This window comes from Stomoxys calcitrans, chromosome 5, assembly GCF_963082655.1.
Source record: "Stomoxys calcitrans chromosome 5, idStoCalc2.1, whole genome shotgun sequence".
NCBI classification, from domain to species: Eukaryota; Metazoa; Arthropoda; class Insecta; order Diptera; family Muscidae; genus Stomoxys; species Stomoxys calcitrans.
The window spans coordinates 123,748,058-123,766,591 of record NC_081556.1 but is presented as its reverse complement, the minus strand read 5'-3'; the positions used below and the strand labels follow the sequence as shown (position 1 = coordinate 123,766,591).

The window sequence follows — 18,534 nt, the reverse complement described above, 5'->3', positions numbered from 1 at the left end:
TCCTAGCCGATGGACAGCCATCACAATTTACCGTGTGCGAAGACGAGGCACCATAGAGTGAAACAGGGTGCACTGTTCAACCTCCGGCACTGTTCAACCTCAGCCTATCCTGCATTCCACACCCTCCAGACGCCATAGAGATCGTATCATATGCGGGCGATTGTACTACATGGCATCAGGTCCCCCACCCATTGTTGACATCTGCGATAGGTTGAATGTCTACCTCAACGAATCTAAGGATATCTGCCACCAAATCTTCAGCCACATTGTTCACTACAAATACGCTTAAAGTGAATGCTGAGCTGACTGTGTGTGTCAATGGAGAAATGATTCCGACCATCAAGTGTCCCAAAATACTTAGCGTCACATTTGACAGCTCTTACATATTTTTCGCACATGCCACATAAATTTACGATAAAGTCAAAAGTAGAAACAAGGTCCTCAAGCCACTTGCTGGCAGCACTTGGGGTGCAGGTGCAAAGCTTGTTGACCACGTACAAAGCAATTGGCCGGGCTGTGTTAAGTTATGCAGCGCCAATGTGGTCTCGTCAACTTTGTGACACGCAGTGTAATAATATTCAGATCTGTCAGAATGCCGCCGGGCTCAGTTCTCATGTGGACCACTTCCATCAGGAGACAAAGATCCTACCAGTGCGAAGACATAACTACATGCTGTCTAAACAATACCTTTTGGGTTGTTTGCGCAGAGACTATCCAAATCAACATCTTGTGGATAGATATCCACCGCCCAAAAGCCTTAAGGTAGATCACATGGTCTAGAGCTTGAGGTTTAGCGCTACAAGAGAGAACCTCTAGATCAAGCAGGTCTAGACAACATTCATGTAGACACATGTAAATAGCTACCGGGTGAATGTAGTGCTTGGAGAACGACCGCCTCCCATTGCACATGAAGAAATTGACCTCCCCCGGCAAACCAGAGTAGTTCTGGCTCAACTACGTTCCGGCAGATGCAGCCGCCTCAACTCCTACAGAGCAAGGATTAATGCCGACGTGCAAGATGTATGTCCCGATAGTAACCAGGGACCGGACGATACACGTCACCTGTTTAACAGCCCGGCCAGACCCACTCGATTCAGACCCAGATCCCTGTGGACGCACCCCATCTTAGTCGCAGAGTTCCTGGGTCTTGACACTCAACAGAATCAAGCAGACTAAAGATAGAACACGATAAACTGTTACAAGAACAACAACAAATTTCAATCGTTTCCGCGGCGTTCGCTACTATGCAGCGGAACAAGCTTGCTTGCCCATAGAGCTTGACGAGGATCGCTAACTCCACATATAAAAATGTGGCTACAACAACTCGTTAATGATATTTCCACAAGTGTTTGTTGTAATATAACGTCTCCCGAACGACTTTTGTTCTTTCTTCATTTAAGCAATTCACACATTGCCTACAAATAGAACACAACATTGATAAGTACTCACTCAGAACGCATGTATAATGCATGATGTCTTTCCAAAACAGCGTTTCTTGTATGACATTGTTTATCGTTGATTTATGTTTTTCTTTGTATAAAAAAAAAACATTTTGTTTAAAAATTCTAATAAAAGTTTATTTTAATTAACTATTGTTTTTGTTTTACATGAAACATTACAGTTATATATTTAAATATTTATTTAATAAAAAAAAACCTTTTCCAAAATGAAAGTCAATGTAAAAAACAAACACATTCATTTAAAAACAAAAAAGATTAGACGGAAAAAGTACAAACATAAGTACATATGTACATACTTATTTTACATTTTTGGTTTACAAAATATAAAAGAAAAATTTAAGTAATTAGTTACTAATTACATATAAAAAAACTTATTTATTAACATAGGGCTTTTAGAAAATTGAAAGCCTTGTTTGTTGTCACTGTCGCCTCGAGCGACGCTTTCATCAGACTGTGTGATGACGGGGGATGCTGCTTCTTGCTGATGATCAATATGGTTGTTTGCCAATTAGTTTAGTTAACCTTTTTGGTCTTTTTGCTTTGTTTTTGTTTGAGTTTTTCTTGCTTCTTCAGCTCCTTTGACATTAATGACTTGTACAACTTATAACCAAAGAGAGCTGAAAGTAGAGCAAAAACAAAAATATGGGTGAGAAAAATAGTGTTAATCAAAAATATCTGTTGTAATTAGTCTTGCTCTCTCGCTCTCTGGTTCTCACACGTTTCTGATGTTTTCAAAACAATGTTACAACTGTAATCACTTACAGCAACAACAACACACAAGTGGTTGTGTGGCGGCATCTATTGGGAAACAATACAATATAAACAAGAGTTGAAGAGAGGGAGGGGGTGGGGTAGAGGAGATTGGTTTCGCTAATTTGTAATAGTTATTTATTGAGAAAACCCACCAATTATAAATAGTATTAGAAAAATTATTGCTGCATATATTGAATAAGCGTAAACTTTTTCAAACTGGGCATGCTGCATGAGTTTGTTTTCAACATTTGCTATTGTGGCTCGAAATGATTCCTTCATGTCCCCAATAAATTTGGTTTTTTCGCTGCTAGACAAAGACTCCAAGCGTTCTTGCAAGGTATGAATTCTCGCCATAAGATCATGGGCGAATTTGCTGGATCCCGTTTTGTCTATTATAGCCATAACCGAATTTTTCAATTGCTCTAGCAGATTTTCTTCTTCAGAGCTGGCCATTCTTTTTTTGATTAAATTGTTACCAAAATTTTGTTTTTTTTTTTAAACCGTCACACTCGCCGTCTCTTCGTTTGGACCACTATACAGCTGATGATAATGAGTATTGTTTAGAACACACACACAAACATAGAAACATTTATAAATTATATTGTGCGCCGCCAACGTTTTCTTACAGTTCTTCAGAGCGGCAACGTGCAAACTAAAAAGCTTCTAGCTTTAAATGTTCTCCCAGGCATGAGAAATGCTTATTTGCTGGCTGGCTTTGGCTTAGTTCGTTGTTGTAGGTTATAAAAACGAGCTTTTGTTTCTCTTAATCTTATCAGGTCGTCTGTAAGTCCGTGTAAAAGGTCTAACAAAATGCTAATATTGAACCCATTGATGTGCCCTCTCTCTCTCTGCTTGTGTGTCTGCTAGTTTGTTGTTCTCTGTCAGCTTGTTGCTTAGGAATTTACCTAAAGATCTATGCTTTAAGGGGGTCCCCATACAAAAACATACAACAAAATTTTCTACTTATCGTTGTCGTCGTCGTCGTAGTCTGCCGCCTGTCGATGACGATAAAATCACATGAATATATTTCAGTGTTAATTGCCGGAATCGAAAAAAAATAAACAAGCAAACACTGACAACAAAAAACGTGTTTATATATGTATGTGTGTATATATTACCATTCCCCACAGCACTCAACAAATACACGACAGTCCACAGTGTTTGGGGTGGTTGAACAGTTTGTTTGTGTGTGAGTAATTACTGCTAAGTCATAGTGAAATGGGGATGGGGGGACTTTCACTTATAGCCATTATATACATATATGTTCATGTATGAAGCTACACACACAAGCTTATAACCGGCAATGAGAATCTCTCTATACGATTTTAAATGTAAAAAAAACTAAGATCATTATTGCTTTCATACACTCTCAACCAGAAAGCTTTTCTTTTAAAATTTATTGCTCATACATAGCAGCGTAAATATGTAGGCAACTGGTTGTTTTTCTTTTGTACCGCCAATTTTGAAGTTTAAGCATTTTTTAGATTGCAAAAAAATGCAAATTTTTTTCCCAATAGCCATGGTTGCAGAGAAAATTGAAACTATTCTGGGACATATTCTCACAAACACTCATTAGGGTGGCAATCCCATGGCAGCCGGTTGTACGTACCGGATTGACCCAATGGAGTTCTTTGTTGTTGTTGTAGCAGTGTATTGTACACCGAGGCGGCAGCCCTTGCCATTGAAGAATTCCATCGGGTCAATCCGGTACGTACAACCGGCTGGAGTTCTTGTTCGGCAAGGGCTGCCGACGCCTCAGTGTACAACACACTGGTACAACAACAACAAAGGCTGACATTTTAGCCCCTGTGAAATTAAAAATCATGAAGCTCAAACTCAAATTGAAATTTAAATTGTAACCTCAAAAAGCCGCAAGTCTTTTTGAATCATAGCATTTTCTGGAAAAAACAAATCTTAAAAGTTAAATAAAATGAAAAACATGCAAATATTTATATGTGTTGTTGTAACCACATTTTCATGTGGAGGTGGCGATCCTCGTCAAGCTCCTGTAGGGGAGCACGTTCGTGGACCGATCGCCTCGGGAACAGGTTGGGCATTGGTTATTTCAAGGCGCCAATAACTCGCCTTGTCGTATCGAGAATCGTAGTATTTGTGAAAGAGCCGGTGCCACCCGACCTTTCACTGAGACTCTCCACTCGATACCGCTGACTGTCCGCGACTGCAGTTACAGCTACTACGAATGGAACATTCCACTATCCGCAATCTGTGGACGCGCCCGGTAGATCGAAGCTAAGCTTCTCGTGATAGCAAAGAACACCACACAGATCGGGCCTCAATGTTCCAGCTTGTGTGGTGCTCACAGGGTTGATTTATATATAAAGGTGTAACGTTCAGCCGGCCTGAATCAGCCAAGGATTGCGTTCCCGAATTATCTGAACTATGTATAGCATTGCATTGACATGGAAGGAAGATTTAACAATGTGAGGACCGATACACTGATCCAATCCTCAAACCAGTATCTGGTTAAGGACTGAATAAGAATAGGATAATTTTGTAGTCACTCCTATGGCTGGCCACCATATATAGCTTGCAACAAATCCTGGCTGAAGAGAGCCGTCTGCTATGTTGACGATATAATCAAATAGTTTGGAGTGATCTTGGCTGGCAAACTGTAGTGCCACATCCAGGAGCATACTTGGTAGGCTCACTATGAGACTTAGACTTTGGGAAACTTGAATAGATGATAGGGGCTGGTCATACCATCGCTGTATAATCGAGACAACGATGAAACCGGAATGGAATGGAAGAGGTTTCGGATCGTATTACTCAGACGACAATGGAGGTCGATAGGAATTAATAAGAATAGTGTAAGGAATAAGATGGCGCAGGGCACTCCATATAGGTCCTGCGCCACCTATGGCTGGCTACCATATATTATAGCTTGCTACAAATCCTGGCTGAAGAGAGCCGTCCTGCGCCACCTATGGCTGGCTACCATATATAGCTGGCTGAAGAGAGCCGGGGTAGGCTCACTATGAGACTTAGGCATTAGAAAACTTGAATAGATGATAGGGGCTGGCCATACCATCGCTGTATAATCGAAGCAACGATGAAACCTGGATGGAATGGAAGAGGTTTCGCATCGTATTACTTAGGAGGATCGTAATAGAGGTCTAGTGCGAGGCACTGTTGCCAGCACCAAAGTTTTGGATTGACGGAACTCTGGTATCACCATCTGGAAATTCATGGTACACGGCTGGATCAAAGTTAGAGGACAGAGTGGGTTTGGGAGCATACATTTAGAACCTAGCAACTGAGATCTGTTTCCAACTGACTGACCATACTGCGAGCCCGCAAGCGAAAATCCGAGCGATAACGGAATGCGTGAGGTGGTATGGTGTTACCGCGAGGACGGCTGACGGCCAGTCTTCTCACCCACTTCATGGGGAGTAGACTGGCCAGTCTTCTCACCCACTTCATGCGGAGTAGACTGGCCAGTCTTCTCACCCACTTCATGGGGAGTAGACTGACCTTAACAACAAGGGCCTAAAATCCCGTTTACACTGCTCATTAAATCCGGATTTAAGGCTCCCGTTATCGGATTTTATAAAGGGAAAACAGATGATCGAGCCATTAAATCGGGATTTAAAAAGCAGTGTAAACGGGGTTTTAAGGTCACTAATACAAAATTTGTATTTTGTATTAGTGAATATCAACGAGCACCACACAGGCTGGAACTCCGATCTGTGTGATGTTTATCATTATCATAAAAGCTCAGATGAGAACTACCGGGCGCGTCCACAGATTGCTGAACTTGGCATGGGATAGCTGTTAGCACCACACTGGCTGGAATATTGAGGTCTGATCTGTGTGTTCATTGCTGTCACGAGAAGCTTGATGCTAACTATTCGCGTCCACAGGTTGCGCATGACGAAGATCGACACCTCCACATGCAAATGTGGTTACAACCACAACAATATACCAAAACGATATGCGCAATCTCTGAGCCAATTCGGAAAAGAATTGTGCCGTCTAGAAGCTCAAGAAGTCAAGACCCATTTTGGCAGCTGGGCTATATGGGAATATGGGATATATCAAAACAAGGACCGATTTGGACCATTTACAATTCCAACTGACCTACACTAATCAGAAGTATTTATACAAAATTTCAAGCGTCTATCTTTGCTCTTTCGAAAGTTTGCGTGCTTTTGACACACAGACGGATGGACGGACACGGCTGTTTCGACTTAAATCTCATGACGATCAAGACTATATATGCTTTATGGGGTCTTAGACTAGTATTTTGAGGTGTTACAAACTGAATAACGAAATTATTATACCCCCATCATATGATGGAGGGTATAAAAAGAAATGGTCTTAAGATCGTGGCAGATGCGATCCATGGTTAAGGGTATATAAGATTCGTTCCAGCTGAATAAATGAATTTATGTTTGTTTTTTCTATAAAGACCTAAAACCGGAGAGATTTTCAGGGAAAGTTAAGTAGGATGTTTTATGTATGGGGAGTCAAAGCATACATAAATAAATAACCAAATGTTTAAACAAAAACTGTCTTCTTAAACATTTTTTTATGTTATAATATTTTGTGTGTTCCTTAATTGCATGTTCGTGGGAAAATGAAGGCAAAGAAAGGTAACTTAAATCGCATACCAATTTTTGTTATGAAGATGAGGTAACCCCTTGTTGCTTTTCCGTAGAAATTTGCAGCATTAAACAGCCGTTTTATGAAAACCAGCTGTTTAATTCAAATAAATAGCAAAAGAGACTAAAAACTGTTCTTACTCTCCTGCAAATTTCTACTGGCAAATCTTTACTGGAAAAGTACGCGAACAGACCTATTATCATGATTAATTTTTGTTGGGGGGGAAATAAAAAAAAGCAAATGGAATATTCATTTTGCATTTCAAACAAAAAAGTGTCTTACCAAATATCAGAAAGATTATAGCGATCATTGATAGAAAGATAATATAATCCCATGATGTGTGACCCATAGCTGGTTGACCACCAAGACGTTTCATAAAATCCTCAGCTGTTCCTTCTTGAGGATTATATAAATTTTCACGAATGCTGGCACGCTCCTCATCACTAATGCCTTCCATTTGTTCGATTAACTTCCATACCTCATCGACACTTGGCAATTTAAAATTGCCATTGGGATCGCCTATATTGCCGGCAAAAGAGCCATCCTCACTTGCTTCAGAAGCAGCTAAGACATCTTCGGCAAATTGTTGTTGATTTACGGGATCGTCGGCCATTTTGTTGAAGTTTTTGTTGTTGCTTTAGTTTATGAGTTGCGTTATATATGTATTAGTATGCTTTTGCAGATCTTTATTGAAGATTTATACGAAAGAGAGTTATTTGACAAAAGCTGACGAAAAAAAATTTCAAGTTAAAGAAAGAGAGAGAGAGAGGGGGAGAGAGATTGATTTTACAGTATAAAAATAAAAAGAGCTCTGCTTTTGGCTTTTACAAGTGCGGTGTTTCCTTTTCTATGCAATGTTGTGTTGTGTAGCTTTTTCTGAGTTTCCAACATTAAAAACTTGCTTTGTTGTATTTAAACTGGAAGTCCTTTTAAAAACACAACACATATTTACAAACATATTTTTTTTGGGTTTAAGCAGCACAAGAAGACAAGATTAATAAAAATAATTTTTTTTTATAAATATTTTTACTGTATTGATAATTTGTTTGATAAATGATTTTTCAACATGCATTAAATTAATAATAAAAATGAGAGATTTTGCAAACACTAAATAGCTTAAATTTTGCTAACAATAAAAAAAATAACGCAGCCGTTGGGTAAATTGCCGTACACCTCACCGACACCGACCGATGATGGAGGCGATTCTGGCAAACTGAACAGAACCAGCGTCCGGGATTCTTTTCAATCCCGGCACAGACCCGAAGCGTGCGGAGAAGGCACTCCGGGATGTGCCTCTCCCATGACGAAAAAAGACGAACACGTACACCGAGGCGGCAGCCCTTGTCGATGAGGATCCATCGGGTCAATCCGGTGCGTACAACCGGTTTCTAAAAAGAAGCAAAATCAAAACCAATTGTTTTCAGCTGGGCGTCGAAATCCAACAATGAAGTAGATTATCGCTTATTCTGGGGCTGAAGAAGCATGATTTCGTGTTGCTTAAGGAGGTTTTGACTGATCACTGCATTGGCAGATCTTTGAGCTCGCAGATAGGGGTCGACTTGTGCAGGGTGTTCTATGACGATGAGGAGTTGGAGTCAGACGAGCCTCTTTTGTTACACTTTCCCGCAATTGCGTGAAAAAGCCAGAATAATGGATGAAAACCTTTTTTTTTTTAAAAAAAATCTCCGATCATTGAGCTCGTCTCGAAAGAGAAACAAACAAAAATTGTAAAATTAAAAGATCTTCTCCCTAACAGGCAAAAAACTTGAAAATTAAAAAATTCGGCAGAGCCCGGCCGGGATTCGAACCTGGGCACATGGAACAACAGCGAGAGCCGTTGACGTTATCTAACGTTTGAAGCCATTAATACAACTTCCAACAGATGCACAGAATCATGTGTACCACGAAAGTAGTGTAAGTGTCAAAAAAATGCATGCATTGGGAAAAAGTACATCTAATAGAGAGAGTTGTCGAGCGTGGTTAATGTGTTATTTGTATCATAGAGGCGTTTTCGCAATTGCAAATTTTGCCCATGAACATTCCACTAAGGAACAGGGGCAAACTTCTCACATATCAATGAGTGCAGTCCGATTCTAGTTTTAAGCTCAATGATAAGGGGCCTGCTTTTTATAGCCGAGTCCGAACGGTGTGCCGCAGTGCGACACCTCTTTGGAGAGAAGTTTTACATGGGGCATAGTACCTCACAAATGTTGCCAGCATTAGGAGGGGAAAACCACCGCTGAAAATTTTTCTGATGGTCTCGCCAGGATTCGAACCCAGGCGTTCAGCGTCATAGGCGAACATGCTAACCTCTGCGCTACGGTGGCCTCCGCAATTAATGCTATTGAAATACAACACACCAACACACGGCCCTTGAAGCCATCCCACCTAATATGGTTGAAAAGGCTTGAAACCAAAGACGAAACGCGTTCCATAGTGGTTGGTGTGTGTTGCTATCTTTGGCTTTTCTTTTCCATTCGCAAAGAAAATCTCCTATCATTGAGCTCCTTTTTCCTTGCCTGGATTCTCAACAGGTACTTGGGCCTCTTGTCACTCTGGAGTTTTTTGGAGAACTGAATTGGATGGCTAGATAGTGCTCTCCTCCCAGATGCTGGGCGACACACTCTTGCTTAAACACTGAGTGCCTGTGATATTCGATATGTCAAGGCTAGTGATTGGATCATTGAGTTCGTTTCGAAAGAGAAACAAACGAAAGCCTTTTTCCTTGTCTGGATTCTTACCACTTACTTGGGCCTCTTGACACTCTGGAGTTTTGTGGAGAACTAAATTGGATGGCTAGATAGTGCTCTCCTCCCAGATGCTGGGCGACACGCTCTTGCTTAAACACTGAGTGCCTGTGATACGCGATATGCCAAGGCTAGTGATTGGCGCCTTTAAATAGCCATTGGCCATCACTTTTCCCGGCGATCCCATGCATTGACCGGAAACAACTAACTCACCGATACTGCATTGAGAGAGGATTGCTACCTACACATGCATATATATGGCTACTTAAACAACAACAATGCTCTCATGGGTTATACAGTTATACAGGTTTCCTTGGTTTTTTTCTACCTTCTTTTAAGGGGAGCACAATGAATCTAAAGTTTCCATGTGGAGCAAATAGATACTGAGGTAGGAAGTAGCTTGCCCTTCAACCAAATCTATTCTCTTCGTAGCTTCGTCAGATGTAGGTGTCGCTGGTGTGGGACTGGGACTCTTAACCCCAGTCTGCATGTTGTCTAACATCTATATACATATCTTCTTGCCAGTTGCCACCCTCTTCGATCCAACCCATGGCAAGACTAGGATTTTTTATCCTAAAGTATGTAAGTTATGTGTTATGCTAGTTTAGAAATCAATATTTTGAGATGCCCAAGTATATTCTGGTAGGTTGATTTTTTCCAATGGTCGTTATCAATTGAAAAAATCGATTTAAATAAAAAAAATCTATAAATAATGCTTGTTTAAAATGATCATTTATCAAACTTTAACAATAAGGTGAGGTATATATCGACTAGATGTGTAACAGGCAAATAGATATGATTCAAAAAACATGCATATTAAAGAAGAAAAGTAACGTTTTACAATATTTTCTAAGCATACGTGGCTAATGTATCAACACATCCTACTTGTTGTGCTTGAATATAAATCAACAAGAAGAAACTAAAACATGTTTCGTGGAATGATAACAATGTTCTTATCAATATATTTTGAAATAAAAAACTTCTTTTTTCAATTAGGAAATTTTGATGATGCTGATGATGGCAACAGATGTTAGATCTTGGATGTTGTCACAAAAGCACTTGATATCGTTTTCTTTTGGTTTCTTTAGCCAATTTAGAACTTCTTTCACTTTTCTGCAAATCTCTCGAGATCAAGACATACCGCAATAAAATCAGTTTTAAATGCTTCTACTTTTTTGCAACTTTACTTAGCGTACGGATACTCTATTGTCAACTAAATGGCCTTTGGGATTTTTAAATTCGTTCAAGTGTGACAACGACTCACGTCCAAGTTCGATGAAATCAGAGTATGGGCCGCTCTCTTTTTTGTATAAAGATTTTTGATTGCAATATATGACAACGTCAGCAATATTAGTATAAGAAAACACACAAAAAAAACTAAAGAAAATAATTCTACGTTCCAACGGAGGGGAGGATAACACATGTGGCTGTGCTTGACTGACAGGTGGTTTATCACCAAACAAATTGTTATATATTTCATATACTCCATACTAATACACTTGATAAGATTATTTGAAAAAAAAAAAGAAGAAAAAAAACAAAGAAGGTAATACTAAAATAAATTATGATTGAATGTTATCTTTTTAAAAAATACAAAAGAGCCAAGATTTCTATTCAACAATTCAACAAGTGTGCCGTAATAATATTGGGGATTAAATGTTATTCCCCAGTATAGGAAAGGGCTACAGTTTCAGTTTGTCTATGGACATCAAGCGGTTACATTCGTTATCTGTTCCATGAAGTTCGACTAGATTGGAGTTGATTTTTAAGTCTATACAAATTTTTTATTTAAATTGATGAGTTTTAATTAAAAATGTATCTAATTTTATAACATTTTTAAGGCACAGATCTAAGGTGTGGTTTTGGCCTTAAAGGAAAAACATCATTATTTGTATTTGCTTCAAATGGAGAGTGTCGCCACTAAACTGACCAAAAACGTAAGCCTCTAAAAATTAAAAATAGTTTTTTGATTGATTCTTGTAGACAAGTCTAAAATACATGCTCCTACAAAATTTTAGGCTTCTACGTTCAAAACCAGCGATTTTATTGAAGAAAACAGAAGAACAAAAGACGTAAGCCTGACCAGTGTTGCCACTCAAGAAAATTATTTCCCACCAAAATTTAAGAGAAATCCTACCAAACCTGACCAAAACTTCCCAATGTCCTGCAAGCGAAAAATATGGTGGGTTTAAAACCACCACAGAAAAGTTGGTAATTTTGTCATTCCATTTAAACATTTATAAGCCTATAAAGTATACACTAGGCCGGGTTGATTTGTATGGATGAAATAAAAAAGTGAAAACCCGTATAAAAAAAAACATAAACTACATACAATTCTAAGAAGTTTTTCAGAAGAAACCTTGTATCTAAAATAACATCCTAATCCGCGTCTCTCTACTTCAAAATTTGTATACCCTCCACCATGGGATGGGGGTATACTAATCTAGTCATTCTATTGGGTTGCCCAAAAAGTAATTGCGGATTTTTCATATAGTCGGCGCTGACAAATTTTTTCACAGCTTGTGACTCTGTAATTGCATTCTTTCTTCTGTCAGTTATCAGCTGTTACTTTTAGCTTGCTTTAGAAAAAATGTGTAAAAAAAGTATATTTGATTAAAGTTCATTCTAAGTTTTATTAAAAATGCATTTACTTTCTTTTAAAAAATCCGCTATTACTTTTTGGGCAACCCAATATTAGTAACTCCTCGAAATATTCGCCTAAGATCCCGTAAAGTATATATATTCTTGATCGTCATGACATTTTAAGTCGATCTAACCATGTCCGTCTGTCGAAAGCACGCCAACTTTCAAAGGAGTAAATCTAGGCGCTTAAAATTTTGCACAAATACTTCTTATTAGTGTTGGTAGGTTGGGATTGTAAATGGGCCATATCGGTACATGTTTTTATATAGCTGCCATATAAACCGATTTTGGATCTTAACTCCTTGAGCCACTAGAGGGATTGCGCCCTCCGATTTGGCTAAAACTTTGCAAAAATGCAAATTTTGCCCATGAACATTCCACTAAGGAAAAGGGCCAACTTCTCACATATCAATGAGTGCAGTCCGATTAAGGTTTAAGCTCAATGATAAGGGGCCTCCTTTTTATAGCCGAGTCTGAACGGCGAGCCGCAGTGCGACACCTCTTTATAGAGAAGTTTTACATGGCATAGTACCTCACAAATGTCGCCAGCATTAGGAGGGGAAAACCACCGGTGAAAATTTTTTTCTGATGGTCTCGCCAAGATTCGAACCCAGGCGTTCAGCGTCATAGCCGGACATGCTAACCTCTGCGTTACGGTGGTCTCCAACTAGTTGTTTTGTTATGATTTCCAACAAATGTGCTAAGTTTGGTTGAAATTGGTCTATAACCAGATTAAGATGTCATATAAACCGATTTGGGGCCTTGACTTCTTGAGCATGTAGAGAGCGCAATTACCATCCGATTTGGCTGAAATTTAGCACGACGTGTTTCGCTACAACTTCCACTAAATGTGCTAAGTATGGTTCAAATCGGTCCATAACATGATATAGCTGCCATACAAACCAATTTTGAATCTTGACTTCTTGAGCCACTAGAGGGCGCAATCCTTTCCGCTTTGGCTGAAATTTTGCATGACGTTTTCTGTCATGACTTCCAACAAATGTGTTAATTATGGCTTAAATCTGTTCATAAAATGATAAAGCTGCCATATAAACCGCTCTTGAATCTTGACTTCTTGAGTCACTAGAGGGCGCAATTCTTATCCGATTTGGCTGAAACTTTGCACTAGTTGTTTTGTTATGATTCCCAACAACAGTTCTAAGTATGGTTGAAATCGGTCTTTAACCTGATATAGCTGTCATATAAACCGATTTGGGGTCTTAACTTCTTGAGGATGTAGAGGGCGCAATTCTTATCTGATTTGGCTGAAATTTTGCATGAAATGTCTGTATGACGTGTTCTGTCATGTCATGAAATGACGTGTTTTGTCATGACTTCCAACAAATGTGTTAATTATGATTTAAATCTGTCCACAAAATGATATAGCTGCCATATAAACAGATCTTGAAACTTGACTTCTTGAGCCACTAGAGGGCGCAATTCTTATCAGATTTGGCTGAAATTTTGCATGAAATGTCTGTAACCTGATATAGCTGCCATATAAACCGATTTTGGATCTTGACTGCTTGAGCCACTAGCCACCGATCTCCCGATTTAACTTCTTCAGCCCCTAAAAGGCGCAATTCTTGTTCGATTTGGCTATAATTGAATAAAACTACTTCTACTGTGGTCTCCATCATTTTATTCAATTATCGTCCGAATCGCACCATAACTTGATATAGCTCCAATAGCATGTCAATTCTTTTTCTTTGTATAAAAAGAGAACTCGACAAACGTGATCCATGGTGAAGGACATATAAGATTCGGCCCGGCCGAATTTATCACGCTTTTATTTGTTTTTCCTGTTCTTTCAATATTCGATATTTTTGTAATCTAGGTGCAGGTCGCATTTCTTGTCCAATTATCGTAAAGTTTTGCATAACTTATTTTTTTGGTCCAAGGATGAACGTTTTGGATTTTGAACAAATCGGTTCAGATTTACATATATTTCATCCGATGTGGCCCTTTAATGCTCTAGTAGCCGTAATTTTGGTACGATCTTTGCAAAATTTTGCTCAAGACGTTCTTTTTAATGTTCTAACATGTATATGCATAATTCTATCAAAATCGATTCAGTTTAAGATATAGCTCACATGTATATCTTTCATCCGATATATTTTTGGGCTCTAGTAGCCATAATTTTGGTCCGATCTTTATAGCTTTGTTGTTGTAGCAGTTTGATGGGTTCTATTTTTCGTCTGCTTGATTCTCTTGAGTGTCAAGATGTAGGAACTCTTCGACTAAGATGGGGTGCATCCAAAGGGATCGGGTTCTGAGTCGAGTGGGTCTGGCTGGGCAGTTAAACAGGTGACGTGTATCGTGTGGTCCCTCGTCACAATCGGAACATACATCTTGCACGTCGGCATCAATACTTGCTCTGTAGGTGTTTAGGCGGCTGCATCTGCCGGAACGTAATTGAGCCAGAACTACTCTGGTTTCCAAGCAATACATTCACTCGTTAGCTATTTACCGCATCTGCTACCGGGTCTGCATGAATGTTGTCTAGACCCGCTTGATCTATATGTTCTCTCTTGTAGCGCTGAACCTCACGCTCTAGATCATGTAGATCTAGCATAAGGCTTCTGGGCGGTGGATATCTATCCACAAGATGATGATTTGGATGGTCTCTGCGATAACAGCCCAAAAGGTATTGCTTATACAGCATGTAGTTATGTCTTCGCAATGGTAGGATCTTTGTCTCCTGATGGAGGTGGTCCACATGAGACCTGAAGAGACAGCCCGTCGCAGTACGGAAGGCGGAATTCTGACAGATCTGAGTATAATTCCACTGCGCGTCACAAAGCTGACGAGACCACTCTGGCGCTGGATAATTTATCACAGACCGGCCAATTGTTTTGTACGTGGTCAACAAGCTTTCTTTGTCTGCACGCCAAGTGCTGCTGGCAAGTGACTTAAGAGCCTTGTTTCTTCTCTTGACTTTATCGCAAATTGCTGTGACTTTTGGGGAGAATGTGTAAAAGCTGTCAAATGTGACACCAAGTATTTTGGGAAACTTAATGGTCGGAATCATTTCTCCATCGACCATCATAGTCAGCTCGGCATTCACAATGAACAATGTGGCTGAAGATTTGGTGAAAGATATCTTCACATTTCTTGCAGCGAAACATGAGTCAAATTCGTTGAGGTAGACGTTCAATATATAGCAGAGTTCAACAATGGGTAAGGGGCCTGATGCCATGATCGTACAAACGTCCGCATGCAACATGTGCGGATAAATGCATGTGATGGTGTAATATTTACTACATATCAGACTATGGTCCGATTGGAATCACAATTGCAATGTATTTGGAAGTCTTTATGGAAGTCGTCGTACAAAATTTCAAATGTTCAAATATTTAGCCAATCGAACAAAATTCAAGGTGTAAAATCGGAACATCTGTTTATATGTTTTAAAAAGTAAATTCTGGGGTCGGTTTGTATGGGAGCTATATCAGACTATGGACCGATTGCGATCATAATTGCAATGTATGTTGGAAGTCTTATCGGAAGTCATCGTACAAAATTTCAAATGTTCAAATATTTAGCCAAATCGGAGAGAAATTCAAGGTGTAAAATCGGAACATCAGTTTATATGAGTTACAGAAGGATTCGAGACACACTTGGTATGGCGATCGAAAGACATAGAAGAAATCATTGTGCATAATTGCATCCCAGTCGGATAAAAAATTGTCCCCTCCTAAAGCTCATAAAAGTAATATCGGGAGATTTGTGGTTAATTTAAGATGGATGCCTAAATTCGACTACATCGACTTAAAATGTCATAAAGATCAAGAATATATACTTATACAACTCGCTAGCCCGGTGTGCTTCGTTAAACCATTTTGACATGGTCCAAATTTTAAAATGTCGTATTTAACTCTCAAATACCTTTCATTAGAATCCCTGTGTTGTCCCGTTTGGTATATATGTCCTTGGGGCATAATTTTGGAGTGGAGCGGCCCCCGGGAATTGACCCAATTTTTGATATAAGTTTCTAAATCTACTCTCAAATACTTTTCGTTTGAGTCCGGTATGGTCTCGTTCGGTGTACATGTCAATTGGGGCATAATTTGGGTTGGGCGACCCGCCTGGTAAAAGATCCCAAGCTTTTATACAAGTTTTGTATTCTACTCTCAAGTACCTTTCGTTTGAATCCCATATTGGCCCGATCGGTCTACTTGTCCGTTTTTGGGATGATTTTTGGGGTGGAGCGGCTCGCTTGGGACTTGACCTCAACTTTCTATATTAGTTTCGTATTCTACTTTCAATTACCTTTCATTTGATAAACGTATTGCCCCAATCGGTAAAAATGTAATTTTTTGTTCGTTTTTTGGGGGTGCGGCTAGCGAGCTACCGGGCGCTGCAGTTGCGGACAATCAGCTGTATCGAGTGGAGTCTCAGTGAGAGGCCGGGCACCTGCTCTTGCTTAAATACTGAGTGCCTATGATACTCATTACGACACGGCGAGTTATTGGCGTCCTTAAATAACCAAAGGACATTATGTTTCCGCGGCGATCGTTCGTATAGACCGGAATGAGCTTGCTCGCTCATAAGAGCTTGACGAAAATCGTCACTCTATATGCAAATGTGGCTACAACAACAAACGCCCCAACTGCACTGTAGACAGATTATTTCTAATGCCTTTGTCAGACTTTCGCGGCTAACAGGTGCCGACACCTCAGGACATAGAATGGAAACGATTGAGTACTAAGAGCTCCGAATTACTGGTACACTTTTCGAGCATACTTTCTATAAGTTACAAACATGGCGTTTACTGGCTACAACCAGTTTGTGGACAAATTTTGAAACGTGTGACCAGGCCAAGGCCTTTTCGTCCAGTTTTCTCGGCGAAGGCATGGCTGCTGTTATCGGAAGTACAAAATTAACCCGACATCTTTTGCCAGAATCTGTTTGAAGAAATCAATTTGTGTAACAGCTGCAAGGCCTCCTGTTTTAATTTCAACACGTTATCTGCTAACTTAAAAAAAAGGTTTTTTGTTTTACTATTTGTATTAGAAACAGAGAACCCTACGGTCTGCAGCCAGACAATATGCGATTGTGTGATGTCAAGAATCTGAAACTCGTGCACGTGGCTATAAAGAAAGAGTTTATTTGTAATATAAATAAAATAAAACCAGACTTCGATCATATTTGATATGATAATGTCTAAACAGTCGTCATAGCTTGACTTAAACATATTTCTAAAGTAAACAGCTGCAAACTAATTCTTTAAGTCTCTATTCGTGTCAGTAAGAACCACCTGCCTATTTGAGATAAGTGGAATCTCAACAGTGGCTCATAATAAAAGCACGAAGACACTGTTTTGTTCTATATCAAATCTCCCCTCCAGGATTTAGTGCAAATGGAAGTCATGTCCTTTGGTATACTCATATATAAGTGGTCAAAGTTGTTATACACTCTAGTATGGTTAAATTTTAATTCAGATCGCAAATTTTAATACAGATTATAAACATTTTTCCCCAAGCCCCCAAAATCAACTGCTCTGTACCACTACAAACTGACACTATGGGTACAACAACAAGATGCCAATGTTACAAAATAAAAAAAAATAAAAATTCATAAACTTCAAAGTGTCATGCCAAGTCACAAAACCTTTCAATTAAAATCGGAAAATCATAACGAGAACGTCTATTTTATAAATGCAACATGGATGCTTGATAACTTCTACCATTCGATTTCAGGTCATACATACAACAACAACAAGAGATAACAACAACCATAACAAAGATGCTTTCTAAATTATGTTCTCTTTTTTGTTTTTGTTACTTTCTTCCACATCATCAACTTTGAGCCTAGAACTTACCAGCCAATCCAAAAACTATTAATGCTGGCACGTAGAAAACTATGTTGGGAATGCTTTGTTGGAATGGAGATGAGCTTCCGGTTAAATCGACCATTTTTTATTTGCGCAAAAAGATTGTAAATTAAGAGATCTATCAATTTGCAAAAAATTGGCTGTAAAGAAACAAAACAAACAAAAAACAATCAGTTTTCTATCGATGCCGGGTCCCCGGGTCCCTTCCTCCGATGGATGGAGAAATCTTCAGCCTTACCTTGTTATTACTCCAAGCTTTGGAAATAAAATGAAATCTGCGTGAAGTTACCATCAATTACCACAATCGATAACTCAGATGATGCCAGTAATACAGGGTGACAAGTAAATAAAATAAATTATTTTTAATATGAAATCACTTATTAGGGGTGTTTTATTTACCTATTCAGCGAATTTTTCGCTTAGTTTGTATGGAGAAAAATGCTGTCCCCCTTTATTTAAGCGGCTAATCTTA

General features: G+C 39.2%; 1 protein-coding gene across 4 annotated transcripts; it reads right to left on the bottom strand.

Annotated features, from left to right (window-relative positions):
• Nucleotides 1–1,698: 1,698 nt before the first annotated feature.
• LOC106091656 (uncharacterized) lies at nt 1,699–18,139 on the bottom strand. Of its 4 annotated transcripts, none has more exons than XM_013258277.2 (3): nt 18,051–18,139; nt 7,119–7,520; nt 1,699–2,077 (listed from the first exon to the last, which is right to left on the bottom strand). In XM_013258277.2, the coding sequence occupies exons 2-3, from the start codon at nt 7,447–7,449 to the stop codon at nt 1,974–1,976; spliced, it is 435 nt and encodes a 144-aa protein (XP_013113731.1). In that variant the 5' UTR covers nt 7,450–7,520; nt 18,051–18,139; the 3' UTR covers nt 1,699–1,973. The 4 variants fall into 4 exon arrangements, with proteins under 4 accessions (XP_013113731.1, XP_013113729.1, XP_013113717.1 ...); XM_013258275.2 differs by lacking the exon at nt 18,051–18,139 and adding an exon at nt 10,725–10,964; XM_013258263.2 differs by lacking the exon at nt 18,051–18,139 and having other exon boundaries at nt 7,119–7,544.
• Between the last annotated feature and the right edge of the window lie 395 nt (nt 18,140–18,534).

Excerpts from the sequence above, each read along its gene's own strand:
- LOC106091656 (XM_013258277.2), bottom strand. The coding sequence starts at position 7,449 with ATGGCCGACGATCCCGTAAATCAACAACAATTTGCCGAAGATGTCTTA. Across the intron at positions 2,078-7,118 it reads TATAATCTTTCTGATATTTG|CTCTCTTTGGTTATAAGTTG; the intron begins GTAAGACACTTT and ends CTCTACTTTCAG.